Source organism: Condylura cristata, unplaced genomic scaffold (assembly GCF_000260355.1).
Source record: "Condylura cristata isolate star-nosed mole 26May11 unplaced genomic scaffold, ConCri1.0 scaffold00017, whole genome shotgun sequence".
Taxonomy (NCBI): Eukaryota; Metazoa; Chordata; class Mammalia; order Eulipotyphla; family Talpidae; genus Condylura; species Condylura cristata.
Genome location: NW_004567118.1, coordinates 35,316,828 through 35,331,153, shown reverse-complemented (window position 1 = coordinate 35,331,153; position 14,326 = coordinate 35,316,828). Strand labels below are relative to the sequence as shown.

General features: G+C 57.2%; 2 protein-coding genes across 6 annotated transcripts in view; one reads left to right on the top strand and one right to left on the bottom strand.

Moving 5' to 3' along the window:
* Positions 1 to 7,025, top strand: part of ANKRD13B (ankyrin repeat domain 13B) — an 18,091-nt gene extending 11,066 nt beyond the window's left edge. Inside the window, exons 3-15 of the mRNA XM_004684828.2 lie at positions 78 to 202; positions 287 to 332; positions 1,006 to 1,149; positions 1,238 to 1,427; positions 1,505 to 1,571; positions 2,606 to 2,687; positions 3,452 to 3,516; positions 3,761 to 3,891; positions 4,017 to 4,174; positions 4,295 to 4,447; positions 4,548 to 4,711; positions 4,792 to 4,868; positions 5,375 to 7,025. Coding sequence (XP_004684885.1) covers positions 78 to 202; positions 287 to 332; positions 1,006 to 1,149; positions 1,238 to 1,427; positions 1,505 to 1,571; positions 2,606 to 2,687; positions 3,452 to 3,516; positions 3,761 to 3,891; positions 4,017 to 4,174; positions 4,295 to 4,447; positions 4,548 to 4,711; positions 4,792 to 4,868; positions 5,375 to 5,612 — 1,640 coding nt within the window. The 3' untranslated portion in view covers positions 5,613 to 7,025. The remainder of the gene's footprint in view (positions 1 to 77; positions 203 to 286; positions 333 to 1,005; positions 1,150 to 1,237; positions 1,428 to 1,504; positions 1,572 to 2,605; positions 2,688 to 3,451; positions 3,517 to 3,760; positions 3,892 to 4,016; positions 4,175 to 4,294; positions 4,448 to 4,547; positions 4,712 to 4,791; positions 4,869 to 5,374) is intronic.
* Positions 7,026 to 7,111: 86 nt separating this feature from the next.
* CORO6 (coronin 6) overlaps positions 7,112 to 14,326 on the bottom strand; it is a 7,608-nt gene continuing 393 nt past the window's right edge. Inside the window, exons 2-11 of one of the 5 annotated variants that reach the window (XM_012726408.1) lie at positions 13,046 to 13,310; positions 11,549 to 11,671; positions 10,959 to 11,088; positions 10,686 to 10,867; positions 10,024 to 10,146; positions 8,946 to 9,050; positions 8,713 to 8,858; positions 8,317 to 8,374; positions 7,980 to 8,210; positions 7,112 to 7,884 (exon numbers count right to left, since the gene is read on the bottom strand). In XM_012726408.1, coding sequence (XP_012581862.1) covers positions 7,762 to 7,884; positions 7,980 to 8,210; positions 8,317 to 8,374; positions 8,713 to 8,858; positions 8,946 to 9,050; positions 10,024 to 10,146; positions 10,686 to 10,867; positions 10,959 to 11,088; positions 11,549 to 11,671; positions 13,046 to 13,243 — 1,419 coding nt within the window. In that variant the 5' untranslated portion in view covers positions 13,244 to 13,310 and the 3' untranslated portion in view covers positions 7,112 to 7,761. Of the gene's footprint in view, positions 7,885 to 7,979; positions 8,211 to 8,316; positions 8,375 to 8,712; positions 8,859 to 8,945; positions 9,051 to 9,482; positions 9,603 to 10,023; positions 10,147 to 10,685; positions 10,868 to 10,958; positions 11,089 to 11,548; positions 11,672 to 13,045; positions 13,311 to 14,326 lie in introns of all 5 variants that reach the window. The other 4 variants (XM_004684827.2, XM_004684826.2, XM_012726409.1 and 1 more) reach the window with 4 other exon arrangements.

The window sequence follows — 14,326 nt, the reverse complement described above, 5'->3', positions numbered from 1 at the left end:
TATATATATATGATGTCCTCACCTTTGGTGACTAAAGCGAACCCTTGGCAGGGTGACAGCGTTTCCCCCTCCCCCAGTGCTTCAGGAGGCTGTGAGTACCCGCGACCTGGAGCTGGTGCAGCTGGTGCTGCGGTACCGGGACTACCAGCGGGTGGTGAAGCGGCTGGCAGGCATCCCCGTCCTCCTGGAGAAGCTGCGCCAGGTGAGGGCCAGCCTCAGCCTTCTCACCTTAGCCCTGATTCCTATTTCTAGTGCAGGCTTAGCCTCTCTCCTTCTCATCCACCAGGCCCAGGACTTCTACGTGGAGATGAAGTGGGAGTTCACTAGCTGGGGTAAGAAGGACCGAATGGGACCTCGGGCACTTTCCCACCTCAGGGTTTCTGCACTTACTGCTTCCCTGCCTGGAGCACTCTTCCCATAGCTCTCCGTAGCGCCTCCTCACCCATCAGACCTCAGCTCAATGCCACCCCCTCAGCTAAGCGTTTCCGCACTGCCTTAGACATGGTCTCGATTCCATTGTGACTTCCTTCACTCTGTAATGATTTTTTTGTTCACTGCCACTCCTTGTAAGAAAGGTAAGCTCCAAGAGGACAGGGGCCCTGTCTTCTTCAAGATTGACTTCCCAGTAATTGGAGTAGTGCTTGGCACACAGCAGATGTCAATAAATATTTGTTGGAAGGTTGGATGAAAGAGTGAGTGGATGAATTGACAGATAAAGACACTAGGGACTTGGTGGTGGCCAGGCACACTTGTCGTTGACCTCACGTCTCTCGGCACACTTGTCGTTGACCTCACGTCTCTCGGCACACTTGTCGTTGACCTCACGTCTCTCACAGCTGAGTCTGTAGTCTATATGTGCGTGTGGCAAGTTGCGGGCGGCGGGGCTGTTCTCCCATCAGCTGCCTTACTCCTCCCTGGCCGTATCACTGACCCCCACATCCGGAGCTGGTGGAGGTTGTGCACGCCAGGCAACAGAAGCCACCTCTGACCTTCCCTTCTACCCAGTGCCCCTGGTGTCCAAGATCTGCCCTAGTGACACCTACAAAGTGTGGAAGAGTGGGCAGAACCTGCGGGTAGACACCACGCTCCTGGGCTTTGACCACATGACATGGCAGCGAGGGAACCGCAGCTTTGTCTTCAGGGGCCAAGGTCAGGCAGGCAGGAGGTGGGGCGGGGTGGGAGACTGGGAGGCAGCCCTGTGTCTCCCGTGACCTTGGTGCTGTTCTGTGGCCAGCAGACACGAGTGCTGTAGTCATGGAGATTGACCACGACCGCCGGGTGGTATACACGGAGACTCTGGCCCTGGCCGGGCAGGACCGGGAGCTGCTGCTGGCTGCTGCCCAGCCCACTGAGGAGCAGGTCCTGAGCCGGCTCACTGCGCCCGTGGTCACCACGCAGCTGGACACCAGGAATATCTCCTTCGAGAGGTGAGTGGGTATGGCCTCGGTAGCCTAGAGGCAGCCTGGTAGGGTGCCCCCTCACCTGGACCGCTCTGCTTCCCCAGGAACAAGACTGGCATCCTGGGCTGGCGCAGTGAGAAGACAGAGATGGTGAATGGGTATGAAGCCAAGGTGAGGCTACAGCTCTTGGTGGGGGAGGGGATCCCAGGCTCACATTTGCCTGCAGTGGCCAGCCAGTGGCTTCTCGACACCCTTTCTCAGCCTGGGAAGTGCATAGGCAGTGCAGCATGGGCATTAGAAGGGCAGTAGACTAAGGGGCAACTGAGGAAAATGGCCAGAGCTTTTAGAGCTGGCCGTATTCGCGGCCAGGGCACAGCGCCAACACTGTGTGTGTGGACACGTGGCTGCGGGCTATATGTGTACTTGCACACCACACACATTCATTCACTCCTCACAGTGCTCTCAGGGAGGTGTTGTTATTCCTTATACAGATGTCTATTGAGGCCTTGCCACATTATCCCATTTAATCTTTACAGCATCTCTAGGTAGGTATTATCAACCCATTTTATGAAGAAATGGAGGTTTAGGGTGGTTAAATGACCTGACAAGGTCACAGTCATTAAGTGGCTGAACTGAGGTTCAGAACCCAGCTGCCTGACCCCTCACCCACATCTTTACCCCTAGTAAGAATGTGTTGACTATGCTGGGATCCCCACGTCGCTCACTGGGGCCACATGGTGCACCGATCGAGAAGGGACTAACAAATTCTCTAAGGTTCTGTATTGTTGCTTCCTCCTGGGAGCCTACCTTGGTTCTACAGCTGGGCAAGGCCTCTGCTTTTTGTTCCTATGTCCAGGGCTCCTCCCACCAGAATATATCATATTATGTCATGACTGTCTCTTTTCTTATCTCTTCAACTAGATTGTGCACCTCCTGTCTGGCTGTGCTTATTCATTACTTCTATACTGATGCCCTAGTGTCTGGCATATAAAGGCTCTCCACGGGAGCTTTGTTGAATGAATAAGTGAATGACTGAATGACTTAGTGCATTTACTTGCCCTAAGGCCTGGATAAGGGCAAACATCTCTGCCTAACCTCTACCCCTCACCTCTACCTCCTTGGTTGCAGGGAGTGTGAAGGATGCCTCTAGGCAGGGGGCAGGGCCACTAGAACTATCTTTCAGTCTTTCCCCCATCTGTCTTCAGGTATATGGGGCATCCAATGTGGAGCTCATCACCAGGACACGGACAGAGCACCTTTCAGAACAGCACAAGGGCAAGGTCAAAGGTAATGAAGCAGAGGCAGATGGAGCATGTATGGCCAGACTCAAGAAACCAGCTCCCCCTGAGTGCCTCCATCTGTGTCCCCTCTGGCATCCTAGCAAAAGCCAGGAGAGTTTATTGAGGCAAATAGGTTTCAGTTTGAATACCAAGTCCTAATGACTGGTAGTGACTGCCTGGAGAGCTACTACAAGAGTCTAAGGCAACATTTCGGCTCAACGGGAAGGAATGCTACAATTCATTACTAATATTTAATTTGGATTTGGGAGGGAAGAGAAATGTTAAGTATGCTGTTAATTGGCCCTTCTAGATTGGAGCCTAGGCAGGAAGTCAGGGGGTCCCGCCTTCCTCCCCATCCCCCAGTTGTCTGTGTCAGATTGTGATATACAACCTGACTATGGATATTCATCAGAAGTAAAAAAGTAGAATCCCGACCTCATGGGGAGCAAATTGAAGTCATTAATATGGAAATACCCCAAGGAAAACATCTACACCCATATGCACGCCCTACACAGCACACCAAATATTTTTTTTGTCCCATGTCATCAATCTGGAGAATGATAATTTTGGAACTTTCTCCCAATTCCACGGCCTGTTTTTATTCCAGGACCACATCTAGTGGTCCCGGCCCCTACCCACTTTCAGAGGAAGGTGCTGAGTACATGGTGCAGGTGAGCGATACCTGTCCGCAGGTACTGGCTTCCTCTCTAGGTCTTGGCTGTGGCACTCCTGAGGGTTGCAGTGTCGTCTGAGGTACTGTATTTCTTGTAGGATGTAAGACACCTCTTCAGTCCTTCCTGGGAATTGCTGAGCAGCATGGGGGCCCCCAAAATGGGGTGAGTGTATGCTAGGGGTACCCCTGTGTGGAGAGGTGTGGATGTGGCTCATGGGGAGGCCTGGGAGGCATCCTGCTTGGAATGGCTGACACAGACCTCCTTCGCACAGTGCCCAAGCCCATGCCAGCTGCACTGTGGCGGCCAGGGGTGGGGGGAGAGGAGAGCTCAGGGACCCATGACACCAAGTGTCTGGCCTGGCATCAGGGACTGAGAAGGGCTCATGGGTCTTTCCCATGTGGTACAGACCCTGATCACTCAGACTCTGAGCCAGGCCAACCCCACCGCTATCACCGCGGAAGAGTACTTCAACCCCAACTTTGAGCTTGGCAACCGTGACATGGGCCGCCCCATGGAACTTACCACCAAGACGCAGAAGTGAGGCCCCTGCTGGTGCTGGGAAGGGGTGGGCAGGGCCGGGCCGGGCCGGGAAGGGCGTCCAGAAGATGCTGGGAGGTCATGGTGTCCACAATGTACCTCACCCTTTGGGATCTGGGGGGCAGGTTCAAGGCCAAGCTGTGGCTGTGTGAGGAGCATCCCCTGTCCCTGTGTGAGCAGGTGGCCCCTATCATTGACCTCATGGCTGTCAGCAATGCGCTTTTCGCCAAGCTCCGGGATTTCATTACCCTCCGCCTGCCTCCTGGCTTCCCGGTCAAGATTGGTGAGACTCCAGCCCTGTTCCCCTCAGTCTCTGTTTGGGATTGGGGTTTAAATGAGGTCAAATGGGTGGGGGGAGAGACACGAGGTGAGTGGTGGCACCTGCTGGTTTTGTCATCCTCAGAAATCCCGATCTTCCACATCCTCAACGCGCGCATCACCTTTGGGAACCTCAATGGCTGTGACGAACCAGTGCCGTCCGTGCGAGGCAGCCCAAGCAGTGAGACCCCTTCCCCGGGCAGCGACTCCTCCAGTGTCAGCAGCTCCAGTTCCACGAGTGAGCACCTGTCCCTCACTTTCCCTCCCCAGCAGAGCCTCTTCCCAGTGGCAGGGGAGGGCTGGGTCTGGCCTACACTGACGCCCAGCCCATACCTCAGCCTCCTGCCGCGGTTGCGAGATCTCCCCTGCCTTGTTCGAGGCCCCACGTGGCTACAGCGTGCTGGGCGGCCAGAGGGAGGCGGCCAGCCGCGATGACGATGACGACCTGCTGCAGTTTGCCATCCAGCAGAGCCTCCTTGAGGCGGGCAGTGAGTATGATCAGGTGCGTCCCAGCAGCTGTGCCAGGCCATAGGACTGTGGCAGTACTGCCATAGCTCACTGGCCCACTTTTCCTCTCACTAGGTCACCATCTGGGAGGCCTTAACTAACAGCAAGCCAGGCACTCACCCCATGTCCTACGAGAGTCACCGACAGGACAGGTCAGTGCCGACCCGTCCTGAGAGGGTTTGGAGATGCCTCCCCCCAGTACACATGCACAGAGTACCCCAGTACCCTGTCACCCTGGGTGAGGACACTGCAGGCTAAGCAGCCCCTAATGACCCAGAGAAACTGGTACCCTCACCAGGGACCCCACACCATCAAGGTGACTTCTACCATCACCCTTTCCTGGCAGTGGAGTGGGCAGTGCCTGGGTGGGCAGGCAGTACTCCAGCTGTGGTCAGGGAGCAGGGCTCAGACCTCACAGCCTTCAAGCCCTCACCAGGTAGGATGCTGGGGCGGGGGTCCTAGAAGATGCAAAAGTTCTGGGCGGCCACCAAGCTGGAGGCCGGGAAAAAGGACTCCGCAGGGCTGGGATCTGCCAGTCACTGCGAGGCAGGCCTCAGGACTCAGTCGCCACTGGAGGGTGGCCAGGCCCGCTCGCCGTGGGGTCTCTGCGCTGTCTCCCTGCACCTGGGAGCCCTCCACGTGTCTTACCCACCCCCAGGAGCGCTCCGCCCACGCCGCAGCGCCGGCCGGCATCCCCCGCGTCCCTGACGTCGGTCTCTAGCCCCAGGCCCAGCCCGGGCCCAGGTCCAGGTGGTCGCGTGTTCCAGAGCTATGACGAGCAGCTGCGGCTGGCCATGGAGCTGTCCGCGCAGGAGCAGGAGGAGCGGCGGCAGCGAGCGCGCCAGGAGGAGGAGGAGCTGGAGCGCATCCTGCGGCTGTCCCTGACCGAGCAGTAGCGCCCACTGCCGAGCCCCTTGGCAGTGCCACGCCAGACCCGCCCTGAAGCGAGATCAGCCCAGTGGACGCGCCCACCGAGCTTCAGCTGGAAACTGGAGCCGCAGCCTCAGGGGCATAGTGGAGCAGCCTGCCAGCTGGGGAGGAGTTTGGCAGGGCTGCAGGACACCTTTCCGGGCAGCGCCCTGCAGGGAGCTGGCTCGCTGGATCCCCCTGCTTTGCTGTATCCTGACCCTCACCCCTCACCTTGGGCTTAGACGTGTTGAAGGGTGGAGCCAGGCAGTCCTGAGGGGCAGGTGGGTCCCTAGAGGAGCAGAGTCCCATCCTTGCTCCTTTGGCCGGTTCTTCTTTCTGCTCACTGGTCCCACTCCAGGACACTGCCAGTGAAGCCTTTGCATCTCCCTTCCTCACTCCTGGGGCGGGGACAGCTAAGCTCCCCGCGTGCTCTGTTGCTGCTTTGTCCCGAACACAAACCAGCAAGCACATCAAGGGCCCCCACCCCGGCATTTCAGCGTCAAGTGCACTTAGCGGGGTGCCGGGCCCCCACAGCCCCTAACCCTCCCGGGTCTCAGGGTGGTCCCAGCTTCTTGGGTGGCCAGAGGTTGAAGTCCCTATCCCCAAGGCATGATTTTGTAATCAGGGAGGGTGTCTAGCCCTCCCCCCCACAACATCCCCAGCTTGGACACGACCTGGCCACCTCATGGTGTCTTAGCAAATGAGGGGGGCTTACTGGGTTGGGGGCAAGCACTAGACCCTGTATATATACTGGGCACAGAGGGGTCTCCCAGGGCCCTGGCACCACCACCCACTCCTCCCCACCAGCTGCTGCTAGCCCTCTGTGGTTGTGTGTCCCACTCACCCCTACGCAGGGGTTGACTGTAAAACCCTTCATCCAATGGTGCTAACCCCCGGCTCTTCCCTGCCCTGCCCTGCCCACCCAGAGAAGCACAGACCCCACCAGGGGCAGAGACCCACTGCACACCCTTGTCCGGGTTCTCTCAGACTGGCCTTCCTGGTTCAGCCAGTGAGACTCAGACAGGACACAAAAGGAATGGAAGAAAAGAACAAAGAAACTCTTCCTCTCCCCACTTCCCTGATGCCAGGGGCACCAGACTGATTCTGAGGCACAAATAAAAGAGGCTTCAAACCCGACGCTTTTCCTACCTGCTTTACTGGGGAAGACTGCTCACCCGTGGGTCGGGGTTCCTTCTGAACCTCAGTGTGGGAGAAGGCTCTGAGGTAGGAGGACGCCTGGTGGATCCTGGGCCCATGGTTGCATTTGTTAAGGCCCTGGATGCCAGGGGTACATTTTCAGAGTCTGGTGTGTGTGTGGGGGGGCGTGCTCTCACCACCTCCCCTCCCACTTAGGCAGGAAGTACAGACAGATAACTTAATAAAATATTTCATTCAATTCATTTTGTGCCCCCACCCCCCCAGAAACAAGGCCACAGCAGAAGACCCAGGGCAGTATGGGGGTGAGGGGTAAGGTAGGGGTGTGTGTGGACCTTCCTCCTGCCAGCTCTCTGGTTAGCTCTCATGCTGGGGTGCTGTGTGGAGGCAGCCTTGTCCCCTGCAGGTTGAAAGAAGGAAGAGCGCTCTCCCCATAGGTGGGCTGCTAGGTCTGGTCAGTCGGTCAGCCCCTGATTGAAGCCAGTGAGTTCTATATGACTGTAGAACTGGGGTGATGCCCTTCTGGTTTACCATTTAGGGTGGTGGGATCAAGTGAGCTAATGAAGAATTGCTGTAAGTTTCCCCAGCTGCTTCTGCGAGTCTAATTGCCTCCATTTAACTGCCTCAGTCTCCCCAATACCCCCAGGCATCTCCATAATCAGTACCTCCCCTGATTATCGGTGCTAGGACACCGCCTTGCCCTGCAGCACCGGTGCTGGGGTCCCCTCACCCCAGGCTGCCCAAGGCCAGCTCCTGCTGAGAATCCGACCAGGCCCCTAGACTGGTGGGCACCAGACTGAGGATCTCAGCGATGCTCCATTTGTCTACTACTCCCGTGAAGGGCGGAGTTCCCTTCCTAGTCCCGCCCCGGCCGGCCCCTACCAAGAGGCTGGTTGGCGCTGGTCAGGACCAAAAGCCTGGGCGGAGAGCCCTGGCGCCCCGCCCTCCCTGCTTAGTCCTCCGGGACTCCCCCAAGCAAAGCTAGTCGGTGCCGTCCACCAGCTCGCAGAGCATGTTCTCCAAAGCTGTGATGCGCTGCTCCTGGGCCTGCACCTGCTCCCGGAGGCCCCTGATCTCCTCTAACAGCGTCTCCAGGGTGTGCTGCTGCAGGGGTGGAAAGAACAGAAGAGGTGTGTTGGGCCAGGGGTGCAAAGAAGGATGTGTAGACTGGACCTGGGTGCAGCCCGGCTGGATCTTACCGACAAAGGGGCATCGCTGGAGGACTGGCTGCGGCGGGGGCCTGGAGATGGGCGCACATCCAGGATGTTGCGCTTGGTGACACGGAGCTCGCGGTGCTTGGGCGGCACGTAACCTTCCCTCAGCGAGATGAGCACCGGTTCGGCGTCCTGGCCCGACAGCCATTCATCCGCTTCTAGAGCGGGTTCGGGACCCGGTGTATCTGGATACAGGTCGTCCTGGAACAGGTCTGACTGGGGGGGGTGGTCAGGGCAGGTGGGCGAGTGTTAGAAGGATGCAGCTTCTGTTCTGCTCCTTCCTGCCTTGGAGCCCTGCCCAAATCCCCTCCAGGCGCCTCACCTTTCGGGGTACAGTCATGATGATGGGTTCACACTTTCTTTCATGCAATTTGTAGAACCTATAAGGAAGCCAGATTTAGTGCCCTGAAACCTCCTATACCCTTAACTTCTGTCTGGGATGAAGGGGTGAGAAACCTACACTCACTGAGCACCCACCATACACTTTAAACAATTATTGGTCCAGCTCTACTGGGGTGTTTATCATCACTTACAGATGAGGAAAATGAGATTCTAAGGATGTCAGTTACCTAGTGCCTGGTTGGCATTGCAAACAAGCCTGTTTGACCCCTCCTCCAACTCACTCTTTTTCAAAGATTACACTGCTAAGGAATCACTGTGTCTTCACAATGGGAGGCAGGGACAGAGGCAGGTAGATGGGAAGGGCAAAGCTGCTGACCGAGCAATCTCACACTTGCTGACATCCAGCCCCCGCTTAGGCATGAAACCCATGCCCCTCTGTGGCTCCTTGCTGCTGAATGTGTTCAGGTAGTGCACGAAAGGTGGTTCCTCGGTTATCTCAAAGTACCGAATGCTGCTGTCGCCCTGCAAAAACCAGTGGGTTCAGAGATGCAACAGAAGTTCTTTCCATTTCTGCCCAACACCTTGTTCTCTGCTTCCACCCGCCAGCACCTTGCCGCATAGGTAGACGATACTGGAGTCAGGGTCGTAGAAGGGCAATAAAACCCCGTTGCTTGTGTCCATCTCCTGGAGTGCCACTGGCTCCTCAAAATTGTTCTGTTGGAGCACAAGAGACGTGACCAGCCCTGTTCTGTCCTCCATGACATTTCTGGATCCACAGAGGCCCTTTTACCCATCCCAAACCCCAAGTGTGCTCAAGCCAGTTCAGGTGAACTGAGCTGCAGGCCCTGCCTCTGAACACATCACTCATAGTCCCTGGCACCTACAACCCTGCACCCCTGCCCTGCATGCAGTCACTGCAAACCACCCCCAGGGACACGGCATCACCAGGTTTGGGCACCAGCATGGGCTCCAGGTGATGCTGCAGAACTGGGCACAGGGGTTGGTGTGGGATGGTAGCAACTGCAAAGGGGGCAGCTGCTACCAGCCCTGTCCAGGTGGGTATCCTCTGCAGGTGGGGGGGTTCCTTGCCCCTGTCCTGTGATGCCAGTCCCCGGGGCACACACCCCAAGCCTCCAGCCGTGTTACCGGGTCCCACAGGCCCAGCTCTCGCTGGCTCATGCGGGTGAATCCCGTGGTGAAGATATGACCCTGGCGCGTGAAGACAGCCCGCATGGGCCTCATCCCCTCATGGGCTGCAAACCTCTCCTGGGGGAGGGGAGGAAGGGGAGACAGGGAGAGGTATTACCCAGCTGCCTGTTCTGGGGAGCCTGCAAGACTGAACAACAAGCTTGCTGACTTGGATATATGGGCCTTGGAGTGGGGAGGCTAGACAAGAGAGAGCTTTTAAGTTCAGCTTCCTGGGGCAACCTGGCTGGCCCCCCGACCTGGAGCGTGTCTGAGCTGGGATAGTGGCAGATACATGTCTCTCAGCAGATCCAGAGCCTTTAGCTCACTCAGAGGCTGATCCCCTGAGCAAAGGATGTTTACTGGTTCCCCAGGGTCGCAGCAAGGCTTTCCCCAGACTCTCCGCTCCTCTTCAGTCCTCTTGGGTACCGGCTACAGCCTTGAAAGGCGCTGACCCAGAGAAGGAGCGAGCGAGCCGCGCCCGGGGCACAGCCTGGCCTACCGGGTCCCAGAGCGCGAGTTGCCGCTCACTCGTCCTGCTGAAGCCGGTGCTGAATAGCTTCCCGTCAGCGGTGAAGACGGCCCTCAGCGGGCGGGCGCCCTCGTGAGGCCGGGCACGTTCCTGCTAGCGGGGTTAGTGGGTTAGAGCGCCGCTGGCCCGCCGGCTGTGCTAGACATGCGCACTGGTGCAGACATGCAAGCACCCAGGGGCACCCGCGTCAGATTGAGGCTGGTGAGATGAACGCTGCCCCTCTCTCTGGGGCACCCAGCTGGGATCAGCCGTGCACTTGGGTTGCCTGTTATCTTCCGCCCAGAGGGTTAGCTAGGAAGGGCCCCTCCTCCCCCACCCCGGCTCCAGAGCTCCAGTCAGGCCCCAGACCCTGGCGGTGGCGCTGCCGGTAGAGGAGAGGGGTCCAGGCGCCCTGGTTTCATGCAGGTTATGTTAGGACAGAGTTTACAACAACTTTGGGGAGTTTCTAAGGTGCTGGGGGGAGGGAACAGGACAGGGGCAATTGCTTGCTGGGGGCTTCCTTATGGAGTGGTTGCAGATGTGCTGGGGGTGGGGAGAATTTTTCTGGGGCTGGGGTGGAGGAGGTGAGAGCCAGGCCCTGGCTGGGATGGGAAACTTCAGGTCCCACAGGTAAGGCCAGACCGGTCACTCACCGCCACCACCTGGCCTTTGCGGGGGTCAATGATGCGCAGGGTCTTGTCCTTGCAGGTGGTGGCTAGCAGGCTACCATTGCTGTTCCAGCACACGCTGTGGATGACGTCGGGGTGCATGTCGTCCAGACTCAGGAGCACCTCCCCAGTGCCCACGTTCCAGATAATGATCACATTGTCACCACCTGCCCAGAGTAGCCGGGCACTGTCATTTGGCCTGCCATAGCCACCCTCCACCCAGATCTACAGTAGGGACCCCTCCCCAAGCACCCAGACCTGCACTGAGCAGGACATTCCGGGCAGTGGGGTGCCAGGAGAGGATGCCCACACGCTTGGAGTGCCCTTCGAGTGTGATGATGGGTTCCGTAATGTTGCGCACAGGGGTATAGTCTGGAATCTGCCATACCTGGGTAGGAGGAAAAGTCATAGGGTGGGTGAGATGAGGGACTTGTTTTGTCCTTCCTCCCTTACTGTCTCCCCTCTACATGCTCCTTCCCTCAGTGATTCTCTGGAATGGTCAGGGTTAAATGCAGCGCTAGAAGTGCTGGTGACTTCAGGAGCAGAAACAGCTGGGAACCAGGAGGGGACACTGCCAGCCTTCCAGAGCCCCCCACCCACTTCACCCAGCAGGGAGACTTCGGTGTACTGCCCCCTGCTCTTCAGGCCCCAAGTTGGCCATGGCTATAATTAGTCCTAAGCAGTGCATCTTGGGAGGGGGGTGGGCAGTAGCTAAATATAGCCTGGGAGCTGGGGAGAGCAGGGCTCTGGGGTCAAGCACCTCCCTCCCCACCTTCCCTAGCACAGGTAAGACAGCCCTCCCTGCTACTCTTGCCCAATTTGCCCAGTAGCAGCCACCTGGCTCCTACCATGATGGTGGTGTCGTCTGAAGCACTGGCGATGACGTTGTCATTGTGTGGGCACCAGTCAATGTCCAGCACAGGAGCAGTGTGCCCAGTGACCAGTGGGTGGTTCTTATCCACTCGCCCTGTCTGGAGGAGTCAGAGAGGCAGTCATGGGACAAGCCTCCCATGGGAATTTGGACTGGTAGTGGATCTGTTTACATCTTAATTCTCTAGCTCCTACTTTCTGTTTGCAGACCCCTCCCTGCACCTCCAACCCCATTCAACTTCCTGTACTTCACTGAAGGCAGAGAGAGCTGAAGTAACTCAGACCCAGAGAGGGAAGATAACTTAATCAAGGACACACAGCAAAGTACTGGGAAAGCCAAGTTGAGTCCAGTGCTCTACCAAAAAACAAACAAACAAACAAACAAAAAACACACCTATTTGTGAAGACTATCCTCAGACCTGTTCTCTTGAATAGAATATCTATGGGAAGTCCTTGGTGGAAGAGGCCAAGGTGGGATAATATGAGGGGAAAGTGCCTTCCAGCCCATATCCTAGCCAGCCTGGACAGGCCTCTCCTTTGTCACTGGCTTTATCTTGGAACCACCAGCAGCTGGTACCCCTGGTGCCTGCTATCCCCTAACCTGAGCAGGGGTTCTTCTATTTTTGGTCTTTATGGGCTGTTTGTGGGGACGCTGAGGCCTTGCAGGGGCTGGCACTTGCCCAAATGAGGCAGTAGGGAAAAGGGAGTAGCCTTGTGCTACTAGAATCCCAGTCATACTGGAGGAGAAGCTCCAGCTGAAATTCGAGCTGGGGATGGTGTCCTTGGATGGTGTCTGCATTGTCTTGGTGTGAGTCATTGTCTATTGTCAGGCCTCTTCCTGACCCTGCCATCTGTGAGGCCTCCCTAAGATGGTATAGGGGTCAGATCCAGGTCAAGGTCGCACCTTGAGGTGGCCATCCTCTGGGGGTGGAGATGGTCAGGGGCTTGAAGCTACTCAGTTAAAGTGGTGATTATTGCCTGGCCTTACCCCCACGGTAGGGAGGGTTCTGGCCTTGTGTGTCATGTCCCTCTGACCATTGCTCATTCTACCTCTCTGTAAGATCCAGAGTGGGGAGGTGGAGACAGCCTGATCCTCGGCTCAGTGTGCTCCTCTGGGGTGTGAATTAATGAAATGGTGGCACTTGGCTGGGGAGGAAGATTCCCATGCCCAAAGTATGAGGGGGTGTGGCTTTAGGAGAGATAGGCGCTCCTTCACAACTGTATCCATCACCCTCTCCTGGTTCCTGCTGGGAACAGGGTGCTATGTGAGTGGGTACAGGCCACCTGTGATACTGCTGCTCAGAGAGGGGTGAGAGAGTCTCTCGAGCAGCTCCTGAGGGCTTGGGAAACAGGAAGCAACTAATTCATACAAATTCCCCTCCTGACTGAGGAAAGGAACTAGGTGAGAACACAGGCGGCTGCTGTCAGGGGTACCCAGGGGCCACAGCCAGTGTCCTCCCACCCTTGTCCCTCACCTTGGCCAAAGACAGGACGATGAAGGCACCCCCACCTCCAGCCTCCACAATAATGGCCAGAAATTTGGGGTTGACGGCACAGAAGGAGCTGTCCCATGTGACCTTGGACACACGGATGTCCTCGTAGGCCTGGTCAGCCTTTGCCGCCTGTCCAAACACATGGCGGAACTTGCTCTGCCGAACCACTCGCCGGCTCATGGCTGGGGGCAGAAATGGAAGATCTCAGTGCCCAGAAATGCCTTTCTTTGGTCTTTAATCCTGTGAGCTGTGGAAGGGAAGAGTGGAGGGGATGGCAAGTGAGATGGGTTATCTAGCTGGGAGTCAGGTATAAATTCACATAGCATCTGAATTTAGCAATAGGAAGCTGCTTCAAGGCGATTCAAGTTTGGGGAAGTTCTTTGCCACCTATAATGTGCTGCTTAAGGTGAGGGGCTAGGGTTTGGGGCTTAGAGACCCAGGAGAGGCAAGAGTGGAGTCTGACTGGGCCTGAAAACTTCCAGAAAGTTTAAGTGGTGTTGGGAGAAGCCTCAGTGCTAGGGTGTAATTAGGGTGCACCCCCCGACTGCAGCCCTGGATGAGCATCTCTTCACTGAAGTGGTTTACCTCCCAGAGGCACCTTTTCCAAAATCAGAGGCCTTGGTCCTTGGATCTTGGCTCAAGACTAGCTGTGGGGCCATAAGGTTGCCCCTCAAAAATTTTGCAAAGCAGTTCCTCTCCTCAGGAAATTGAGTCCTGCTACTGTTTTCTTCAGTGTCCTCTCAAGCTGCTGGGGGGAGGGGGGGACACAGGGCAAGGTGGGTCTCTCCTTCCACTCTTCCACTGCCTCTAAGGTGTTCTGGCTATTGCCTGCCATCCTTCAGCCCAGCTCACCTCTGATCTCCTCTCCTAAGAAGCTCTCCTGGAGTTGGGGTCCTTGGGGTCCCCCCAAGCTCTTCTGCCAGATGTGCAGGGCTGAGGAGGGTCAGGTGCCTTTTTCCAGTTAGGGCCTGCGCTTCACCTCTTCCCAGGGGACCGCAGAGTCTCCCATAGCCCCAGCCACTGACTCCTGCCCCTCCCCAGTCCTGGGCATCCTCGTGCCCTTCACACGGCTTCTGAGGTCCCAGGCCTGAGGCCTGGTCTCCCCGCACCCTCCTCGGGCCTCTCGCCCCGGCACTGCGTTCTTGGGAGACGAGGTGTCTGAGCCCCGTGGGCTCACGGGCCGCGCTCCGGCCAAATATAGACACAAGTCCGCCCCGCCCGGGACCGAGTTTGGTGGCGGTGTCGGCGGCGGGGGGTGGGGGT